Source organism: Dipodomys spectabilis, unplaced genomic scaffold (assembly GCF_019054845.1).
Source record: "Dipodomys spectabilis isolate Male_0828 unplaced genomic scaffold, ASM1905484v1 ptg000526l, whole genome shotgun sequence".
NCBI classification, from domain to species: Eukaryota; Metazoa; Chordata; class Mammalia; order Rodentia; family Heteromyidae; genus Dipodomys; species Dipodomys spectabilis.
This window is the reverse complement of record NW_024871203.1, coordinates 1,788,974-1,808,665: the sequence shown is the minus strand read 5'-3', so window position 1 is coordinate 1,808,665 and position 19,692 is coordinate 1,788,974. Positions and strand designations below refer to the sequence as shown.

At 38.0% G+C, this 19,692-nt stretch overlaps 1 protein-coding gene across 4 annotated transcripts in view; it reads right to left on the bottom strand.

The window, feature by feature from the left end:
* Window positions 1-1,084: 1,084 nt before the first annotated feature.
* The window catches only part of Klhl15 (kelch like family member 15), a 55,339-nt gene continuing 36,731 nt past the window's right edge, over window positions 1,085-19,692 (bottom strand). For all 4 annotated transcript variants that reach the window (XM_042670174.1, XM_042670172.1, XM_042670173.1 and 1 more), the window contains one exon: window positions 1,085-6,304. In XM_042670174.1, the coding sequence (XP_042526108.1) occupies window positions 5,195-6,304 (1,110 nt within the window). In that variant the 3' untranslated portion in view covers window positions 1,085-5,194. The remainder of the gene's footprint in view (window positions 6,305-19,692) is intronic.

Genomic DNA, 19,692 nt, shown 5'->3' with positions numbered 1-19,692 from the left:
CAGGAGTCGAGCAAGAATGAGGAGGGCCTAAACTAGGGAGGTATGACTGTAAAGGAGAGGGCAGCTAAAAATTAAAAGTGACAGAGCTGGGTGACCTCAGATGTTGAGGGTAAAAGACAGACCAGCAGCCCAAGATTCCTGATTTGAACAATGAAAGGCAATGATGGAACCATACCAAGCAACAGGATTGGGAGAAAGAAGTAATCTGTGTATTCAGCCTTTTACTTGTTCAGTTTGACATTCCAACATAACCAAATCTGAGTTCTCTGGATGGAAATAGGTAAAGAAATGTAGGCTTGACAGGTATTTGAATAAAATTATAGGTGAAGCTGTAGGTGTGGATGAGATTGGGTGGGAAGTGTATAGATGGAGAAGAAAGCAGAACCAAACACCCTAGACAACTGCTCCCTCCTCCTCACCTGAACCCCTAACAGGCCTTGTCTGTAACTTACATAGTATTGATCATATGCTGCAATCAATATTTAGCTCAGGTTCCACTGTAAACCAAGGACCAGGCTAGCTGGAATAGACAGAGTTAAGGTCCCCTCACTCAAGGAAAGCTCTATGATCTAGCCAGGGAGACTTATACTCAACTGTTATGCAAAATAAGTAAGAGTTACAATATGTTGAGTGTAGAAGAAACAAGCTAATTGAAGGAACAGAAATGGGAGAGGAGAGAAGGGGGGCATTCTAGTTGGGCTTTGTAAAAATAAATGGATTCTGATGGGCAGGGAAGGGGAAAGAAATGAAGCTGGAGATGAACCCACTGAAAGATCACAACAGAACACAGGTATTGGAAGTGAGGGGAGAAGGGCTTAGAAAGTTAGTCTGGCGCTTGGGAATCCTGCTAGGTTACTCAGGAGACGGAGATATGAGGATTACTGTTTTGAAGCCAACCAAGGCAAAAAAATCCATGAGACTCATCACCAATTAATCACCAAAAAACTGGAAGTAGCACTGTGGCTCAAAGTGGCAGATCTAGCCTTTATGAAAAAGCTCAGCGATAGTACCCAGGCCCTAAGTTCAAGTCCTATGGCCGACAAAAAAAAAAGACAGTAAATGATAATAAAGACATATATTTTAAAGATTAAAAATATTTTATTTAAACTTTTCTTCATAAACACTTTTAACATTTTTTTTCAATTTAAAAACAGAATGGATAGCATAAACATGTTTGAATAGATTATATCCACGGCTTGGGAAAAAAAATTACCTGACAAAAAATGTAAAGGCTTTCAAAACAGGTATAAAAGGCAAACATTAAATTATTCTAAGATTTGTTTTTATATTGGCCCTACGGTTATTTGAGTACTGGGCCAAAATATACCTAAAGGTCAAAATATTTTTCTATAGACAAAGTATGCCCAAGAGGTACAGGGCACATACAAGTTAGGTAGAAAATAACCTCTCCAATCACCTCTTAGGAACATTCTTTTGGAAAGAAATACCTAATTCTTACTGGTATACTGATTAAATTTTTCGATGCAGTTGTTCCCAAAGATGTAAAACAAAAAAATCCAAAAAACTGAAGAGGGAACAAAGCTAATGGCATTTTCTCAATGTTACTTGAGTAATATTGAAGTTATATTGGTATACTGAAAGGATTTCCGGGAATTCATCTATTCTTGTCTATGCCTACTGGATATTTGACTTTATAAACTCTCAATAAACTAATATTTCAGGACTTTAATTTTTAAGATAAATCTCTTTTTAGAAGATATTTATTCCCAAACCGACTCTAAATGTGATTGAATAAATGTATGATCTCTAAAAATGTTCAGAATACAAAAAAAAATCAAAAACATATAGTAGGCAAACAAGAAAACTGGCACTAGCAGTTTCACTGCCATATAGCCCTCAATTATATCTAATATACACTATTATCTATGCTGTTTTACTTTAGTCTAAAACTTTTAAATTATGTATTCTCAAAAGAGCTAGTCTCTTCTGAGAGATAGCTTATAAACTGAAATAACAATTTATATTATAAACTGAAATGTTATGACCTACACCCACATATACATATATAAAAATAGTCCACTGAACGTTTGACATGTTTAGAATATGCAGCTCAAATAATTTGTTACAAAATATTTTAAAGCTTAGTTTCATGTAATTAAGACAAAACTCTCCATTTGACCACTTTTCCCCACACAAATGTGTGTCCTTTTCTATGACTTGAGCAGGCTTCCAAAATGAGGTGTCCAAAAGTGCTGCTTTACAAAAGGTAAGTGACGGGCTCAGTCAGTATTTCACAATTGGAGTTAACACTCATACAGGGCACAGCAAATAGGACACACAACAGCTAATCCGCCTATCAATTAAGCTTGGTTTTGGAAACACCAGTAGCATTTCTTCCGATACAAGACCTTCACTGTGACAATCTTGCATTTTATAAAACGGCTGTGCAAGGATGATTTTTTTTTTAAATCAAAACTTAGAAGGTCAAAGACATGGAAGAGAACAAACGGTACTAAGAAGCAATTAATGAACATCAGCTATTTTTATGTAGTCTGGCATTTAAAATGTAAAGTGAAAGCAACAGAGAAAGATCACAACAGTTACACTGGAGTTTTCAAATCTCATACTGAGTTTTTTTAAAAAAAATACTATTTTGGGCACACACAACCAAAAAAAAAAACAATTTAAAATAAAGTACACAAAAAGCACACTTGAAAAAAAATCTAGGAAAAAAATTCCATAGTTTAGTATAACAAAAATAAATCTCTTGAAGCAATTAAAACTATACTTTTAAAAGGGAATGTAAGTTAATCATGGATTTATAAACTAAATTATGACTACACATAAACCGAAGAGTTTTTTTCATACATTCAGAACCAAAGCAAACAGCAACTATTCTTAAAGCTCAAAAGTAATTACAGCTAACATCAGGTCAGACATGACTTACGTGAAGCTGAACCTAGTTAGTTCAAGTTAATATTCCATGAATTTTATGAAACATGAACTCTGACCTTGGCCTTGTATCTTTAAAATGGAAGACCAAGAGACCAAGAACATCCAATTATTTGCTCAGATGTTACCCTAACTAGGGCTAGATTTTTATGTCTAAGCAATTAAAGAGAACCACGACTGGAGTGTAAAGCCTTTGATGCAGTAACTGTGGCTGATAGCTCTTTCCTGGACTTTTCCCACAAAAGACATCAACAAGGAAAATAATGAAGACATTATTTTCTTTAAAACAATAGAGCACACATACAAGATCCTAAGTGAACTGATATATTTGAAAAGAATTACGTGGCTAACTTTAATTCTCTGTTCAAAAGATTATTATTTTGAAAACATAAAAAAGACAAGATATTGATCCATTTTTATAAATTTTAAGTGAATGAAAGATCGCTAAATGAAAAATGTAGGCCCCACTAATATTAACTTAATTCCTGAAACCAATGCCAACTGTATAATAGCAACTTGGGCTCTTGGATTCTAGACCCAAAAAAGTTACTTCTGTAACCTGGCTGTTTCTTACACTTAAATGCCTCAGTTTTGGAGATTTGAAATCAGGTTTTGTGTCCTACTATGTCTAACTGAACTGACAAAATCTTCACATTTCCACAACTTCACGCTTCCATTTTATGTTCAGTGGTGGCAGCAGAAAAAAAAAGTAAAAGTACAACATTTATACAACAGCAGCCATATAGAAGGCATTGCAATATTGCACCAAAATTCTAAGATCTGGCAAAATTTGCCAGGGTAGATCTAGTCTGTATCAGAGAAAGACCTCTCATGAGAAAGTGGAATCAATGTAAATCATCCACTCCCAAGTCATTCTTGCTTAATTTTGTCAACTACACTTCTTCTTTTGCATTTAAAGAGTTGAAAGGTGCAGCTAATCCTAAAACATTTATAAATGCTTTTCAACAGCTATGTTGATTCATCAGGAACTTTGTGATTACTATCGACCTTCATGTCAGTAGCTTCCAGAAAATTAAACGAAAGCTGAGAGCTGACATCCCTAGTGCCACTACTTTGTACAAAATAAACAAGTAGATATAATCATTAACATTGTAATTAAGGTTCTTACCTCTAAGTCAAAACTGAGCTCAAACTTTCTGAGAGTTGCCACCTTCCATTCAATAACAAATGCAGCAGCCTGACTGGACGTAAAAGAAAAAAAAATGGGAGTTGCACTTACTTTTAAGGGGCCTTTATTTAGGAGTGTGGTATTACCTACTTCTCTTTAAAAGTGCTTGCACGCTGCAGGGTCAGAGCTTGTCATAAACCACGCCATTTCTCACTAAAACAGGGCAACAATAAACAGACTGCAAAGAGAAAACATTTTCAGAAAGAAAAGACATACATCCACAAAGAACATTAACATTTAACTTTAGAAAATAAAATGTTAGTTTTTGTAAATCAATACATTTCAGGAATATAAGGAGTCCAAATATTACTGAATCAATATGGACTTGAAGACAGGCTACTTTGATACCAAATGAGGACTCCAGTTAATTTACCTTTCTACAAAACGTTAATACATGAAAAGACATGACATACAAAAATTCGACAAGAATGGCAAACGGAGTGCAAGTACACAAGCTTAAAAATATAGAATCCTAACCACACCTTATATACTTATAGGATGGATGCGAGTATGGATACGCTTTCACTAACACAATGCAGGTAAGAGAAGGCAGCTTAGAAATAGTGTTCTGAATATAAAAGGTCATTTTGTAGAAAATTTATATTTTTGCATTTTCAGCAAAAAGCCATGCAAAAAAGTCAAGAGTTTTAAACTTTTAAATAATAAAACCAAAACATGTAACAGACTGAAATACACTGAAAGTACTGTCCAAAAAGGTTTCAGATAGGGACTGAAATCACATCCAGTACACTTATTGGGTCTTCTCTTAGAAGATTCCTACACTAACATATGAAAAAAATGTTTAAAGCAGAAAATCAACTTCCTAGATAAGTGGAGCATTCTATTAAACTGCTTCTGGAAGTAGTTTCAAGAGCTAGCGCTTAGAATTAACTTATTGCATGAGTCTGAGGCCACTGAAAACTTAAAAAAAAAATATGCTAGCACAGAATGAAAACTTCTTACATTAGACCAATGGCTTTAATAGTAAAACTGGTGAGGTGTTTTTTTTTTTTTCTTTATACGTTTTTAAGTAACTACTGTATCACAAACAAATGCTTCGTTTGACTTTTGCTTCTAGGGAGATGGACATCATTAGTTGCAACGCCTGACCTCATCCAGTACATAGTCCGGGAAATGTAGGTTGCACACTTGTAAACCGTCTAGCTTGCAGGGCATCCTAGGGTACTCATCTTCCTTCCACTTGTTTTCATCCGGATCAAAAGTAAGAATGGAATCGCTGTAATGACCGTTATAGCAAAGGCCTCCAAGAACCATTATTTGTTTATCTAGCACAGTCACGCCATGGCCACTTCTACCAATTGGCATGGATGCCAAGATGGTCCACTGATCAGTCTCTGGGTTGTATACTTCTGTGGATGGGCAGCCCTGAGATTCAAAAGAGGCCCTCAAGATCACACAGACGCCACCGAAGACATAAAGCTTGCCATTGTAAGAAATCATCTTGTGAAAGCATCTGGCGTAATTCATCTTGCTCTTGTTCTCCCAGCAATTGGTAACTACTTGAGTTCTCCTGGTTCGCTGTTCTATGGTTCCTTCTTTGCTGGGGTCAAACACACATACTTGTTTAGAAGTTGAAGATGAGGTGATTCCGCCAGTGATAAATAACTTGTTGTTTAGCACAGTCCCCTCATGTCCGTATTTGTTAACTGGATAGGGATCCACAAATTCCCACTTATCATTGGTAATGTCATATCTCTCAGTTGAATAGAAAGTCTCATCTCTGGTTCGGCCAGCTACAGCATAAATGAACTTCCCAATAACACCAACTGCAAATTCTGAACGTGGTACAGACATATCTGCCATCCGCAGCCAAGAGTTTTGTCTTGGGTCATACCTGAACACTTTGGAAGAAGCATGGAATTCACCATCAGGGCCCAGTTCTTCCCCACCTAACAGGAACACAAAGTTATTGACGATGGCGAGACAGTCTGGCCGTAGAGGTACTTGTGGGCCCTCCAGCTCCCACCAGACTCGTGGCTTCTTCAGTAGCAATATCTTACTGTTTACCATGCTATGTCCAATCATGCCCCGGAATACTGTAGTTTGAGGTTTGGCAGAACGAATGCGGCTTGATTTTATGTCCAATAGGGGCTGCTGGTGAATGTTCTGAAAGTAATTCAGTGCCTGGTCAACTTCGTAGCGCAGCTGTCGGGAGTATCGATAAAATTCTGATGTTTTAACCTAAGAATATGAGTAAAAGAATTTAATCAGAAGGAAAAAACACCAATAGCAAACAAAATATCAAACCTCAATATAATAATTAATACACTATTTTAGGACCCTTTACTAAAGCTGCTTTCCTTCATAAAATAACCTAGGTTCTATTTGCTACCAAGCTTAACTGTAACATCTCCAAGGTTTCATAAATAAGCCAAGCAATTTTTTTCAGGTACAAGTTTATTTCCAAACAGAAGAAAATATACTAATCGCCTGTTATATATGTCAGGCCCTACAATACAAGTGGGGAACAGGAGGTCAAATTCAGGGCTTCAAAGTTCAGGAAGCCATTCCTGTAGTTTTCTTAACCACTATTAATACCACAAAACCACCATGAATGAATAATTTGGGGAGTTAGTAAAAAATAAATGAGTTAGTGAAAATTTGAAATTCATGCAAAAATCCAGTAGGTTTTTAGTTTTAGTCTGATAGCAACAATTCCTACAGGAAATAATTCAGTAGACAATAGGTCAAACTTTGTTTTTTGGTGCTGGAACTATGTAATGACGATGACTATCAAGATCTTATGAAGCATGATGAAGTGTTGTGCTAAGCACTGTGGGAAAATATTAAAATAACAATAAGATATGGTCCATTTCCTCAAAGAACTTAAGTATGTATTGGAAGAAATGAAAACACAAACAGATTTATCAGAATATTGAGGCAGCTGTACAGTACATTTGAGTGTTGCAGCATTGTACGTATATATCTTATCAAACTGACCCTGAACACTTAAATATTTCAAGAAAGGAGGGGAAGTTGGAGATTAGCAGAGAAATCCCACCTCGTAATTTGAAAACCACGGATATGTACCTATAAGCTTTCTCTCCTCGTTTTCCTTCTTATGTTTATCTTTAATTAATCTTATGTTTATCTTTAATCCCTCATCTAAGTCCAAACAAGTATTTGAGATAGCAGCATGAAATATCTGGTAGCTGTATTCAATAACTAGTTTCTTTGTAACCCCAGGCACTATCTTCTAAGCCTCTGAAATTATTGTTTTGTGAAGGGTCCATGATTTTCTCCAGACTAGCAAAGGAGTAAACAACACAGAAAAGGAGAAAACCCCTTGCCCAACTATGGAAAAGAAAAAACGAACACTGTTACTGCACTACTGGATGCTTTACACGTGCCTCACATGGTAAACTATTCCTCCTGAGAACAATAAAAACCCCTGATTTTCTCATAGGAAAATGGAGGCTTAGACTATTAAGTGACTTGCTCAAGCTACCTCATAAACTAAGACTGACTGGACAACAGGACATGACAGTGCAAGCCTGTAATCTTAGCAGTCTGAGACCAAAGCAGGAGGATTGCCAGCTAGGAGACCAGCCTGAGCTGGGCGCCAGTGGCTAACACCTATAATCCTAGCTTCTAAGAAAGCTGAGATCTGAGGATCAGGGCTCAAAGCCAGCCATAGCAGGATAGCAATGAGACTCTTATCTCCAATTAACTTTCCAATGAACTACCAAAACACCCATAAGTAGAGCTATGGCTCAAGTGATAAAGGGATAGAGCAAAAGCCTTGAACACAACAAAGCTCAGAGACAGTACTCAGGCCTTGAGTTCAAAAGCCCCATGACTGGCAGAGAGGAGAGAAGAGAGAGAAGAGAGAAAAGAGAGCAGGGAGAAGGGAAAATGGGAGAGGAGATGGGAGGGAAAAGGGGAAAGAGGAGAAAGGAGGGGAGAAGAGAGAGGAGGGAAGAAGAGCAGAGGAGAGGAGGGGAAGAGAGGGAAGGGGAGAGGAGGGAAGAGGAGAGGAGTAAGAGAGAGTGAGATATCAGCCTGGACTATATACAGTAAGACTCTGTCTTAAAACAAAAACCTCATAGGTCTGGGTTTGAACCTTGAGCAAAGGTTTTACAGCAAACCCATGCCAACTCCCAGTATATTAAAATATAGCTTCCATTATTCTTTTTGGTTGTTGTTTTCTGAGACAGGGTCTTACTATGGACTCCAGATCCTCTTACCTCAAACTCCTGAGTACTGGGATTACACGTACTTTGCCACCTTACCCAGATCCATTATTCTTTATAAAAATCCGTAAATAACATACTCAATTACTAAACTACTTAACATGCCCAATGAAAGAGCCTAATGACTCCTCCTCTATAACAAAAGAAATCAATCATATGGGTCACAATGATTGAGCACCCAGCTCAGATCTGCCTAACAAAATAACAACTATGAAAGAAAAAAAAGGAGTAATTATAACCAGCTAAAAAAGGAGCAATTATAACAAGTTCAATAAAACAAATAATAAAGGAAACTATGAAAAAGATCTTAGGTTTTACCCTTTACTACTAATTTAAAAAGTTAAAGTGAGCCAGGCATTGGTGACTTATGTCTGCAATCCTAGCTATGTAGGAGACTGAGGTCTGACAATCACAGTTCAAAGCCAACCTGGCAGTGAAGTCTATGAGCCTCTTATCTTCAATTAAGCACCAAAAAGACAGAAATGGACCTGTGGCTCAAGTGCTGGAATGCTAGACTTGAGAAAAAACAGTAATATGGAAAACTAAAGGAAGAAACTGAGCTTCAATCTCTCATAAAAAAAAGAATACTAACAGGAAATCATAAAACAGAGGGGCCCATCAGCTGCACTGGATATAGTTTATAATGAACTAAGCAACTCAAAGACAGCGATGAGAGGGAAAGGGGAAACAGCTTACACTAAGCAAAAGGAAAGAAATGTAGATATCACCTGATGTGGAAGAAATAATTGTATAGTCAAAGCTCATAGAATTCAAACTTTATAGATCATGATAATGACAATTTGCCTTGTGAAGGTTAAAATGTGTTTTTGACTTTAACTAAGTACCACTATTCCACAATACTGTGAAATTTATGTAATCACCTAGTATCAGTTAAAGAAAAGTGAGAGAAGGGGTGGGTTAGGAGCGGTGGGTGACAATGTTGTCAGACACTTTGTATTCATATACTGTTTTGTAGAATGGGAACTTCTTTGTACAACCACTTAAAGATAATAAAAAATAAAAAAGAATAATATATAGCTACTAATATCATAATTAGTATGAAATGATGGTGACAATATTTTCAGTTTCCAAAGTGCAATAGTATTCTGATATTACAATTAAATTTTATATATGCTTTCTTGTGTTAGTGATTCTCTCTGGAATTTCACATACATTTTTGTATTCTTTTTCATATATCACATTTACAAAGAGAAAAAGACTTCTTATCACTTAAAAATGGGTCTCAAAGCTGGGTGCTGGGTGCTCAAGCTTATAATCATAGCTACTCAGAAGGCTGAGATCTGAGGATTGCAGTTCAGAGCCAGCTCAGGCAGGAAACTCTGTAAGGTTCTTATATCCAATTAAACACTATTAAAAAAAGCCACAAGTCAAGCTACAGCTCAAGTGGTAGAGTGCTAGCCTTGAGTACAAAATCTCAGGGACAGCACCCAGACCCTGAGTTCAAGCCCCAGGACTGTCACAAAAAAAAAAAAAAGAAAAATTAAAACTGGGTTTCAAGGGGCTAGTCAGTGGTATAGTGCTTGCCTACAGGGGGCCTTGGGTATGATCCCTAGCACCAAAAAAAAAATCTAAAGCATCAAAACTCTATTTCAAAATAATCTATTTCACTAATGAGAATCTTTTCATATTTTCTTTTCCCATTCTTCTATGAATTGTTTGATGTAGTATTGTAATTACCTTTCTTATCCTTTTCTTGTGTTTGTGTTTGTGTGTGTGCGTGCGCACACACACACCAAGTACTGGTATTGGCTTTTTATTTTTTATTTGCCCAAGGCTACCATTCTACCACTTGAGCCACCATTCCACCTCCTGCATTTTGGTAGTTAATAGGAGATAAGGATGGCATGGACTTTCCTAACCAGGCTGGCTTTGAACTGCAATTCTCAGATCTCAGTCTCCTGAGCAGCTAGGCTTACAGGTGTAAGCCACCAGTGCCTGGAATATATTTTTCTTATTGACAATTAGGAGCTAAAAGGCCATACTATAAAAATCACAAGAATGATAAACCTTGAATTAAATATTTAAGTGCCTACTGTGCACAGCCAGTGGTCTGGGAACTACACAGGTTTTCAAGTAATAGCATCTTGTCCAACATAGTAATTAAGCATCATGTGAAGCCATCCAGTTTGGTGATTAAGAATTTGATTTAGAAAATTTCAGACTTTGGCACTGACAAGCTGTGTAATCTTGGACATAGAATTCAACATTTTTTAAACTCATTTCCTCTTGTAGTATCACTTGAATACCAATTGCATCTATATCTCCTAAATGCTATCATAGGGGACAAGTGAGATAGTTCATATGCGAAGATTTAGTTTGGTGTCTATCATGTTGCAGTGTGCAAATAAACATTCACTGTTATTAGTTTTTATTACTGTGACATCTGTGAAAAATGTCACTCAGTTTAAATGCATCTGATGACATGTTCTTGGTAAGCATTAACAGTTAATCTTTTAAAAAAATGAAACCAGAGGAAGCATTACTTTGGACCTAATCCTCACTATTAAAACATAATTGGTAATGTATAAATAGAAGGAAGCCTTGGAAATAAAGCAGCCATGTTGTTTGGAGATCAAGAAAGGAAGGAGAAATATGCACATATTGGATAGGCAGATTTCAAGTTTTTTCAAAGGAAAATTAGGATCAATTCCAAGATCAGAAACTGTGTAAGGAAGCTTGAGAAGACTTGGAGGCTCTCAAAAGCATAATGCTAATTGTATAATTGCAAAATGCACCGATGAGAGGAGAAAAGGGAAAAGTGTCTTTAAAATATGATGTGCTGCAAAGAGCTTTCTGGAATTCAGATGTTTAAAACCACTTTAAGAACAGATGGTTAAAAAAAAAAAAAAACCTGCCGCATAAAACAACTATTATAAAGAGTAAAATGGAGCTCTAACACCTCAGGATAAACTGTGACTTTATAAAAAACTAAATACTCAGTAAATGTTGTTTTAGAGGTTAAAGTAAAAAGTAGAGGAAAAAAGTGAAGTTTCCCCCATGGAGTGTCTCATGTAATATGAACAAACAACAAAGAAAAATAAATAGCCTTACTCCTATTTTATTTCTATTCCTAAGAATGTCCTATACTTCCCAATCTGAAGATCAAATACAACTGAGAAGAAATTTAAATCCAAGATGGTAGTTATTTTCACCAAGTTCGCATCATTTGATCTCACAAATCATGTCCCTAGATCCTGAAAGGCATCATATAGATAAGGCTACGTAATTGCCTTCTGTAATCTGCATGGAAACACAGTGAAGGGGAGAGCACTAAAAGCCAGACAGATTTTCCAACAACAGATTTGTTAGCCTGAGGTGAATCCTGGATTGCCCAAAAAAAGAACTTAAAAATAAGAAAAGTGAAACCAGGCACTGGTGCCTCACACCTGTAATTCTAGCTACTCAGGAGGCTGAAATCTAAGGATGGTGGTTCAAAGCCAGCCCAGGCAGGAATATCTATGGAATTCTTACCTCCCAGTTAATCACCAAAAAGTTGGAAGTGGAGCTGTGGGGCTCAAGTGGTAGAGCATTAGCTTTGAGCAAAAAGTTAAGAGACAGCACCCAGGCCCTGAGTTCAAAACCCAGGACCAGCATGAAAGAAAGAAAGAAAGAAAGAAAAAGGAAGGAAGGAAGGAAAGAAAGGGGAAAAGGAAAGTGATATACATTAGGAGGCAGCAGGTAATGCCAATACTGACTTCCTTTCCTGCTTATTTTCTGGTGATGTAACAGCACTGGTAGAGAATGAGAGAACCTGTAACTGTCAGCAGTAATCAACAAAATCTAATCATAAAGAGTATAGAAACACCAGGGACTCATGAGCCACTAAGAATTGTGGCAGTAATAATTGTGTGTTAATGCATTTGGAAGGTGGAGTGAGATGACAGGAAATCCGCTTTTTATTAGATGCTAAGGGGTCTTAAAACTTCAACTGTAAAGCTTTAATTGACTCCATCTTCAGTATGAACAAAGGACATAATATGGCAGCCTTAGGAGCTAATAAAATTATGGACTGAATTAAAAGAATAGACACTCTTGCCTTCTCATTCAGGAAAAAAAAACTCTTAAGTGTTCAGTCCCATCAGTACAATTGAAAATAGTCACTGACAAAGTGGACCACATGTAGAAAACAGAAAGGGACCCAAGGATGAAGAAGGTTTCAACCCAATAGAAGACTGGAGAAAAAATGGCAACTTTTCAATATCAGTAACTGCAAATTAGGGGGAAGAGTTAGACCAAGAAAAAGCTCTATAATTAGTACTGTCAAGATAATGGGGGGGGGTCATTACATTATTATTTCTAAGAGCACCAAAACCAGGAGTAACTAAAATTATCAATAAGACATTAATTGAAAGTCTGGCATATACTTACTATATGCAGTCATTTAAAAGAATGAGGCTAAACCACATGCACTGACACGGATGTTCAAAATGTTAAGAAAAAAAGAGCAGAAAAATACATTATATTCATAGGTAAGGGGGAAAGTCTGTGTACTACACACAGCTTCCAGTGAGCTCCTGATAACTTGTCCTTTAGTGAGTATATATAGGTCAATATTTGGGGTTCTTATAGGGATCATATCCTCTTTTGTAATCAGTAAAAAGGTTATGGGTTCATATTTCCCCCAGGTGAAGGATTACTGACCTCCGGAGTCAATAACCCTCATTCCACTGGAGGCAGTCCAGGTGTGGTCACCTATTCAGAGCAATGGAAAGATCCCAGTGTCCTATAGAGGACTAGGCTTGATGACTGGTCATGACCTTCCACTTTTGAACCCTGTGCTTGCAGATCACATCGAACTGGCCCAGCTTAACTGCTTGTGGAGTCATTTTCTAGACTTCCATTTCATACCCAGTCTTCTGGTTTCTTTGTACTCTCTCCATTCATTTCATTGCATTTCTTTGAAACCTAGGCTTAAAGGAGTCACTTCATCTCTATTTTAAAGTCCAAATCAAAGCTACATATCTTTAGCCAATTTGTTTCACCTCTAAATACTGCATAATAGAAGTCGTGCCTTTTGTTATAGCTGATTTAAAGATCTCCCAGCAAAAGAAATTTAGCTCCAATTTCTCTCTGCCATGGCTAGTCCTAGATCTGCCTTGTCTTTTTCCCGAAGCTATTTATTGCTGTGATTTTCCTCTAAAACTGCACAGTATTAGTAAGCCTAATGTAAGCCTAGAAATGGAATTAATGCCTGTCTGATAATCCTAAAGTAATTACACATATACTCTGCTTTAAAACAGAGTATAAGTCTGAAACCTTCCATGTGGAAGGAATAATCTAAAATGTATTACTGGGGCTGGGGTGTAGCTCAAGTAGTAGTTTGCCTAGCAAGGATGAGGCCCTGGGTTCAACTTCCAGTTGCATCAAAAAAAATGCATTAATGAAGGGAGCTATCCAAAAAGAAACATATGGCTCATCTTTTCTCAAAGGAAAGGCATTTTCCCATCATTCATTCCTCATGTAACAGCTCAACTGTGGCTATCAGGTGCTCTCAAAAGAAAGATAGGGAAAGAATGACATTTCTTTCATGTTCTAAATTACTTTCCTTCTTTCACAGGAATAAAAAGGCTGTCTTGTTTTAAAACTAGGAAAGATTATCACTTTTCTTGCTTTGATACTTTAAAAATGGTTTTATGAAAAGTGTTTTGTCTTATTCTGAAAATAAAATGCTAAAAAGTACACATTACATCTTTTAAAACAGTAGTCTAAAATTTTAAATCGGCTATTTCATCCTCCAAACTTCTTCTAATTTAACATAATTGTGTGCAAACACATGCTTTTGGTGAGCAAAGAGGAAATTCGAAAAATGACTAATTCTGAATGTGGTCCCTGTAAAGACAAAGATAGAATAACTAGCTCACTGTGCAGAAATAGGGCTACCATAGCCTGGGCTTTTGTCTTAGAAGCACAGAAAAGCCACTGAGAAGAATTAAAGGAAGAATTTACACAGAATAACTATACGTCTACTCTGATACATCATTTCTGAGTTCCTAAATGAATTGATATTTCTAGTTTAAGTTTGACTTGTTCTTACATTTTTCATGATGTATTTGAAATTAAAGCTCACCAAATTTTATTAAAAAGAAAAAAATTCTGTTCCTCCATTCACTGTCAAAATGTTAAAAACCAGCTGGGCATCAGTGGCTCATACCTGTGATCCTAGCTACTCAGGAGGCTGAGATCTGAGGATCATGGTTCAAAGCCTTCCCGGGTGGGAAAGTCCATGAGACTCTTATCTCCAATAAACCACTCAGAAAAACGGAAGTGGTACTGTGGCTCATGTAGTAGAGCACTCACCTTGAGCTCAGGGACAGCACCCAGGTCCAGAGTTCAAGCCCCACAACCGACAAAAAAAAAAAAAAAAAGGATTTGTCTATACTACCCTAACTGAGAGAATTAAAATGGAACATATACCAAGAGCCTGTAATCCTACCTACTCAAGAGAGGCTGAGATCTGACTGAGGATCATAGTTTAAAACCAGCCTAGTAGACAAATCTGTGAGACTCATTTCCAGTTAACCAGCAAGACAGCCAGTCAAGAGCTTTAAACTCTGAATTCAGGCTTCAATACCACCAATACCACCACCACCACCACCACCACCACGCCACCACCACCACCACAAAAAAAGCTAACCTAATTCTCAGAATGACAAGAAAATATCACATAGAAGACTAGACTAGATCTTGACTATCAGAAGAAATATCCAGAAACAAACCAGTTACTATCATAGGGCTTTAGCATTAGCTATAACAAATTCTATCTTTGATACCGAATGCTACATTTAATGAAATTTTTTTTTGTCAGTCCTGGGGTTTAAACTCAAGGCCTGGGCACTGTCCCTGAGTTTCTTTTGCTCAAGGCTAGCATTCTACCACTTGAGCCACAGTGTCACTTCCCGTTTTTTTGTTTTATGAGGTGCTGGGGAATCGAACTCAGGGCTTCATGCATGTTAGGCAAGCATTCTACCACTAAGCCACATTGCCAGCCCTAACAAATTTTTTATTTTCAGGAAAATGTGGGGCAGTCTTTTTTGAAATATTCCACATTCTTATATTTGTTACATTTCAAATTAATGGGATTCACACTGACATTTCCATATATGAATAGAGCATGCACTAATCATGTTCACCTACCCTTCTCTTCCCATCACTACCTTTCCAGTTCTAAATAGCCCCTATTCTACTTTCAGGTCACTTGGGGGAGGAGGGCAGTACTAGGGTCTGAACTCAGGCCTTGTACTTGCTAGGCAGTTAGTCTATCGATAACACAAGCCTACAACACTTTTTGCTTTTACTTTCTGAACAGTTTTGCTTTTGTGGGGGCCATCTTTACACACTGCATTGTAAAACTACCCTAATAGATGACATTTTTATGCAAAGGGAGTAAGGACATAGTTCATATAGTAGAATGCTTGCCTAACTCAGCAAACACAAGGCCCTGAGTTCGAGTCTCTGTTATTTAAAAAAAGGGGGGGCCTAGGTTCAATACACTTTTAATTAATCCATTTTCCCTCAAAGATCTAGTTAATGACCAGGGTAAAGCTATGAAAAATCAGTACATGCTAAGCACAAAACCTTTCAGTGTTGCTATCATTAATGAGCCCTTGGTATGTGAGGAGGATGGTTCTAGGCCCTTTTTTGTAAAATATTATATGCATTTATCCTTCACACATATTCCTATATATGTTAAACAATCTCTAATTCGCTTGCAATGCTTAACATAATGTAAATGTTATTTAAATAGTGCTCCACTATAATTGTTTAGGGGGGAAAATGACATAATTGGAGGGAAATATTTTCAATCCAAGGTTGGCTGAATTTGTGGATGCAGGATCCACAGATTGAAGGGCTGACTATAAAGTCAAATACCAAAGGGCTTAGATAATTTTTTATGCTAGTGCTGGGTCTTGAACTCTCACTTGGCTTTTTCACTCACAGTTGGCACTCTTACCATTTCAACCACATCTCTAGCTCATTTTTTACTTGTTTGATGATTCATTGGAGATAAGAGTCTCTTGGACTTTTCTGCCTGGGCTCAGCTGAGCCTCCTAAGCAGCTAGTATTACAAGCCCTGAGCCACCATCACTGATGTCCAAAGCAAAGACAAACATTATTAAGAATTTATCCATAATCTTTCAAACAGGCAACAGTCTGAAGAACTTTTTGTTTTGGGTTTTGTTTTTTGGGGGTTTTTTTGGCAGTCATGGGGCTTGAACTCTGGGCCTGGGCTCTGTCCCTCAGCTCTTCAGGTCAAAGCTAGTGCTCTACCACTGGAGCCACAGCACCACTTCTGATTTTCTGGTGGTAATTGGAGATAAGAGTCTCATGGACTTTCCTGCCCAGGCTGGCTTTGAACCATGATCCTCATGATCTCAGTCTCCTGAGTAGCTAGGATTACAGGAGTGAGCCACCAGCACCCAGCTAAAATAGTGTATTAAAAAAAAAACATGCTTTTTATCTGGTTTTACTAATAATTAGAGAGCATAAACTAAGTTTGAGGATTTACAATTTAAGAAGATTTTTTCCTATCTATGGAAAAAAATCTATGTAAACATTTCATTTATAAATATGGTAGAATAGGCCATAGAAAAGGTTAAAACCTAAAACTAACTTCTGAATGAGCAGTGCTTACTTATGACACATGGCAGTTTTTAGATAATAAATTTGAAAATTAAAACTTAAAAGCTGCCTAGCTCCAGTGGCTTACAACTATAATCCTAATTACTCAAAAGGCTGAGATCTGAGGACTGTGGTTCACAGCCAGGATAGTCAGGAATGTCTGGGAGACCCTTACTGCCAGCTAATCACCCTCCCTCCAAAAAAAGCCATAAGTGGCTCAAGTGGCAGAGTGCCAGCCTTGAGCATAAAAAGCTCAGAGAGGGGCTGGAAATGTAGCTTAGGGGTAGAGTATTTGCCTAGCATGCATGAAGCCCTGGGTTCAATTCCTTAGTACCACATAAACAGAAAAAAAGCCAGAAGTGGCACTGTGGCTCAAGTAGTAAAGTGCTAGCCTTGAGCAAAAGAAACTCAGGGACAGGGCCCAGGAGCGCGCGCACGCAGGCACACAGGCATACACACACACACACATACACACCAGGAGCGCGCGCACGCAGGCACACACACACACACACACACACACACACACACACACACACACACACACACACACACACACACACACACACGCAGGCACACACACACACGGATAGCTAGGCCCCAGAATCAGCAAAAATTAAAACACAACAACAAAAAAACTAAAAACGTCTTTTGTCCTGTTGAGGGTTTTTTTTTGTGGTAATGGGGTTTTGAACTCAAGACCTTGCATCTGCTATTCAGGCACTCTACTGCTGAGCCAAACTGGTATCTGAAGACCTTTTTTGCACTAATTCATGGGGGCTACCTTTTTTTCTCAGGCACACTCCTACATCACTTTCTGCCAATTTAAACTTCCCATAATGGCTGAGATGACAGGTGCATGCCTTTGCAGCCAGCTTTCTTTCTTTGAAATGTGAGTTTCACAAACTCTTTAGTACCAAGGCTGGCCGGATACTGTGATCCTCCTGATCTCAGCCTCCCGAGTGTCTGGGATGACAAGTGATTACCAATGAGCCCACCTACTGATAAGAGGTCTCGAGGGTACGACCAGCTGGCCTCAAATCTTAATCCTCTGTTCTCAGCCTCCCAAGCAGCTAGGGGGCTGGCCAGATTAGGCCAGCTCCTTTTTCCCCTGTCATTTCTAGACTTCCCTGATCCTCTACTAGAGATGAACCTCAGTCTTTCTATGTGCCAAAGAAAGCACTCTCCACCTCCAGTCTTCTCTTCATATTTTGCTTATCACTTGTTTTCCTCTTTCCTCCTTAATTAATAAAGAGGTTCCCTGTTTGTTACATGCCAACATGGCTGTCTCCATGCCATGCCTTCCATTTTCAATCTCCAATTCTCCTAGGGTTTTACTTGCAAAAAACCAGCAAGTAAGACTGAATTCTGCAAGTGTTTTTTCAATAGGTTCCTGGCTAAATACATTCCCTAAGATACTGTCTTTCCCAGGGCTCTAGCAGTAGTCAACACTTAGATTCCTAGCACTCTTTCAAAATCTGTTAGCCTCAAGTGAATGTAAGTAAAAAGTAGAAAATTTAAGAGCAACACTCCACAGCTGTGCATAAAAGGCAGGCAATATCAGAGGAGAAAAACACCTTAGGTGATTTTTTAAAGAACTGCACACATGTTAATTACAATCATCTAGGTCCATGGGGTCTTGGAGGAGGAGCTGGCAAAAAGGAGATGATGCAGAGAAAGACATTAAGCTAACTTAGTACACTTAGCCCATTGACCTAGTTTCCAAGAGAAAACCTGCTCATCTCTGTGCTTTCACTCCAAGGGGCAAGTGAACTGATTGTTAATTTAAGCAATTTCAAGTTATAGCTGCATAAATACAATTTGATATCTAGTCAATTTTCACATCTTTATATCAGGCAATTACTAGATTAGTCAAAGCAAGCATGTTCCAGTGCCTAAAAGAAGGGATTTTGGAAGAACTTAAATATGACAACTCCATTTTTTTTCCACTCCTGGAACTTGAACGTGGGACCTGGGCACTGTCTCTGAGCATATGTGTATGTGTATGTGTGTGTGCGCGCATGCAGGCATGAGTGCACAGGCATGTGTGCACCAATGCCTGGGTGCTGTCCCTGAGATTTTTTTCACTCAAAGCTAGCAGTCTACCACTTGAGACACAGTTTCACTTCAGCTTTTTTTCTGGTTAATTGGAGGTAAGAGTTTTACAAACTTTCCTGCCCAGGCTGGCTTTGAACTGCAATACTCAGATATGTCACCCTGTTGAACAGCTAGGATTACAGGTGTGAGCCAACAGCACCTAGCCATTTGTTTTTTGTGTTTTGTTTTGGTTGGTTGTGGGGCTTGAACTTGGGGCCTGGGCACTGTCCTTGAGCCTCTTTGTGCTCAAGGCTAGTACTGTAGCTCTTGAGCCACAGTGCCACTTCTGGATTTTGAGTGGTTAATTGGAGATAAGAGTCTCAAGGGGACTTTTCTGCCCAGGCTAAATTTGAACTGCAATCATCTGATCTCAGCCTCCTGAATAGTTGGGATTACAGGTGTGAGCCACTGGTATGTGGCCCATTTATTGATTTTTTAATACAGTAATTCTAACATTTTTGAATCTAGAGCATCTTTAGAGTTATAAATATTGCATAAGGTAAGATTCAGCTTGTATCAATAATTTTCCATGGCCTGTGAATAATATCATAAATATCCCAGTGGCCTTTAAATAAAAAAAAATCAACAAATAGGTGTTTTACTCAATAATTTTAACAATTTGGCTAAGAATCAGAACTTCAG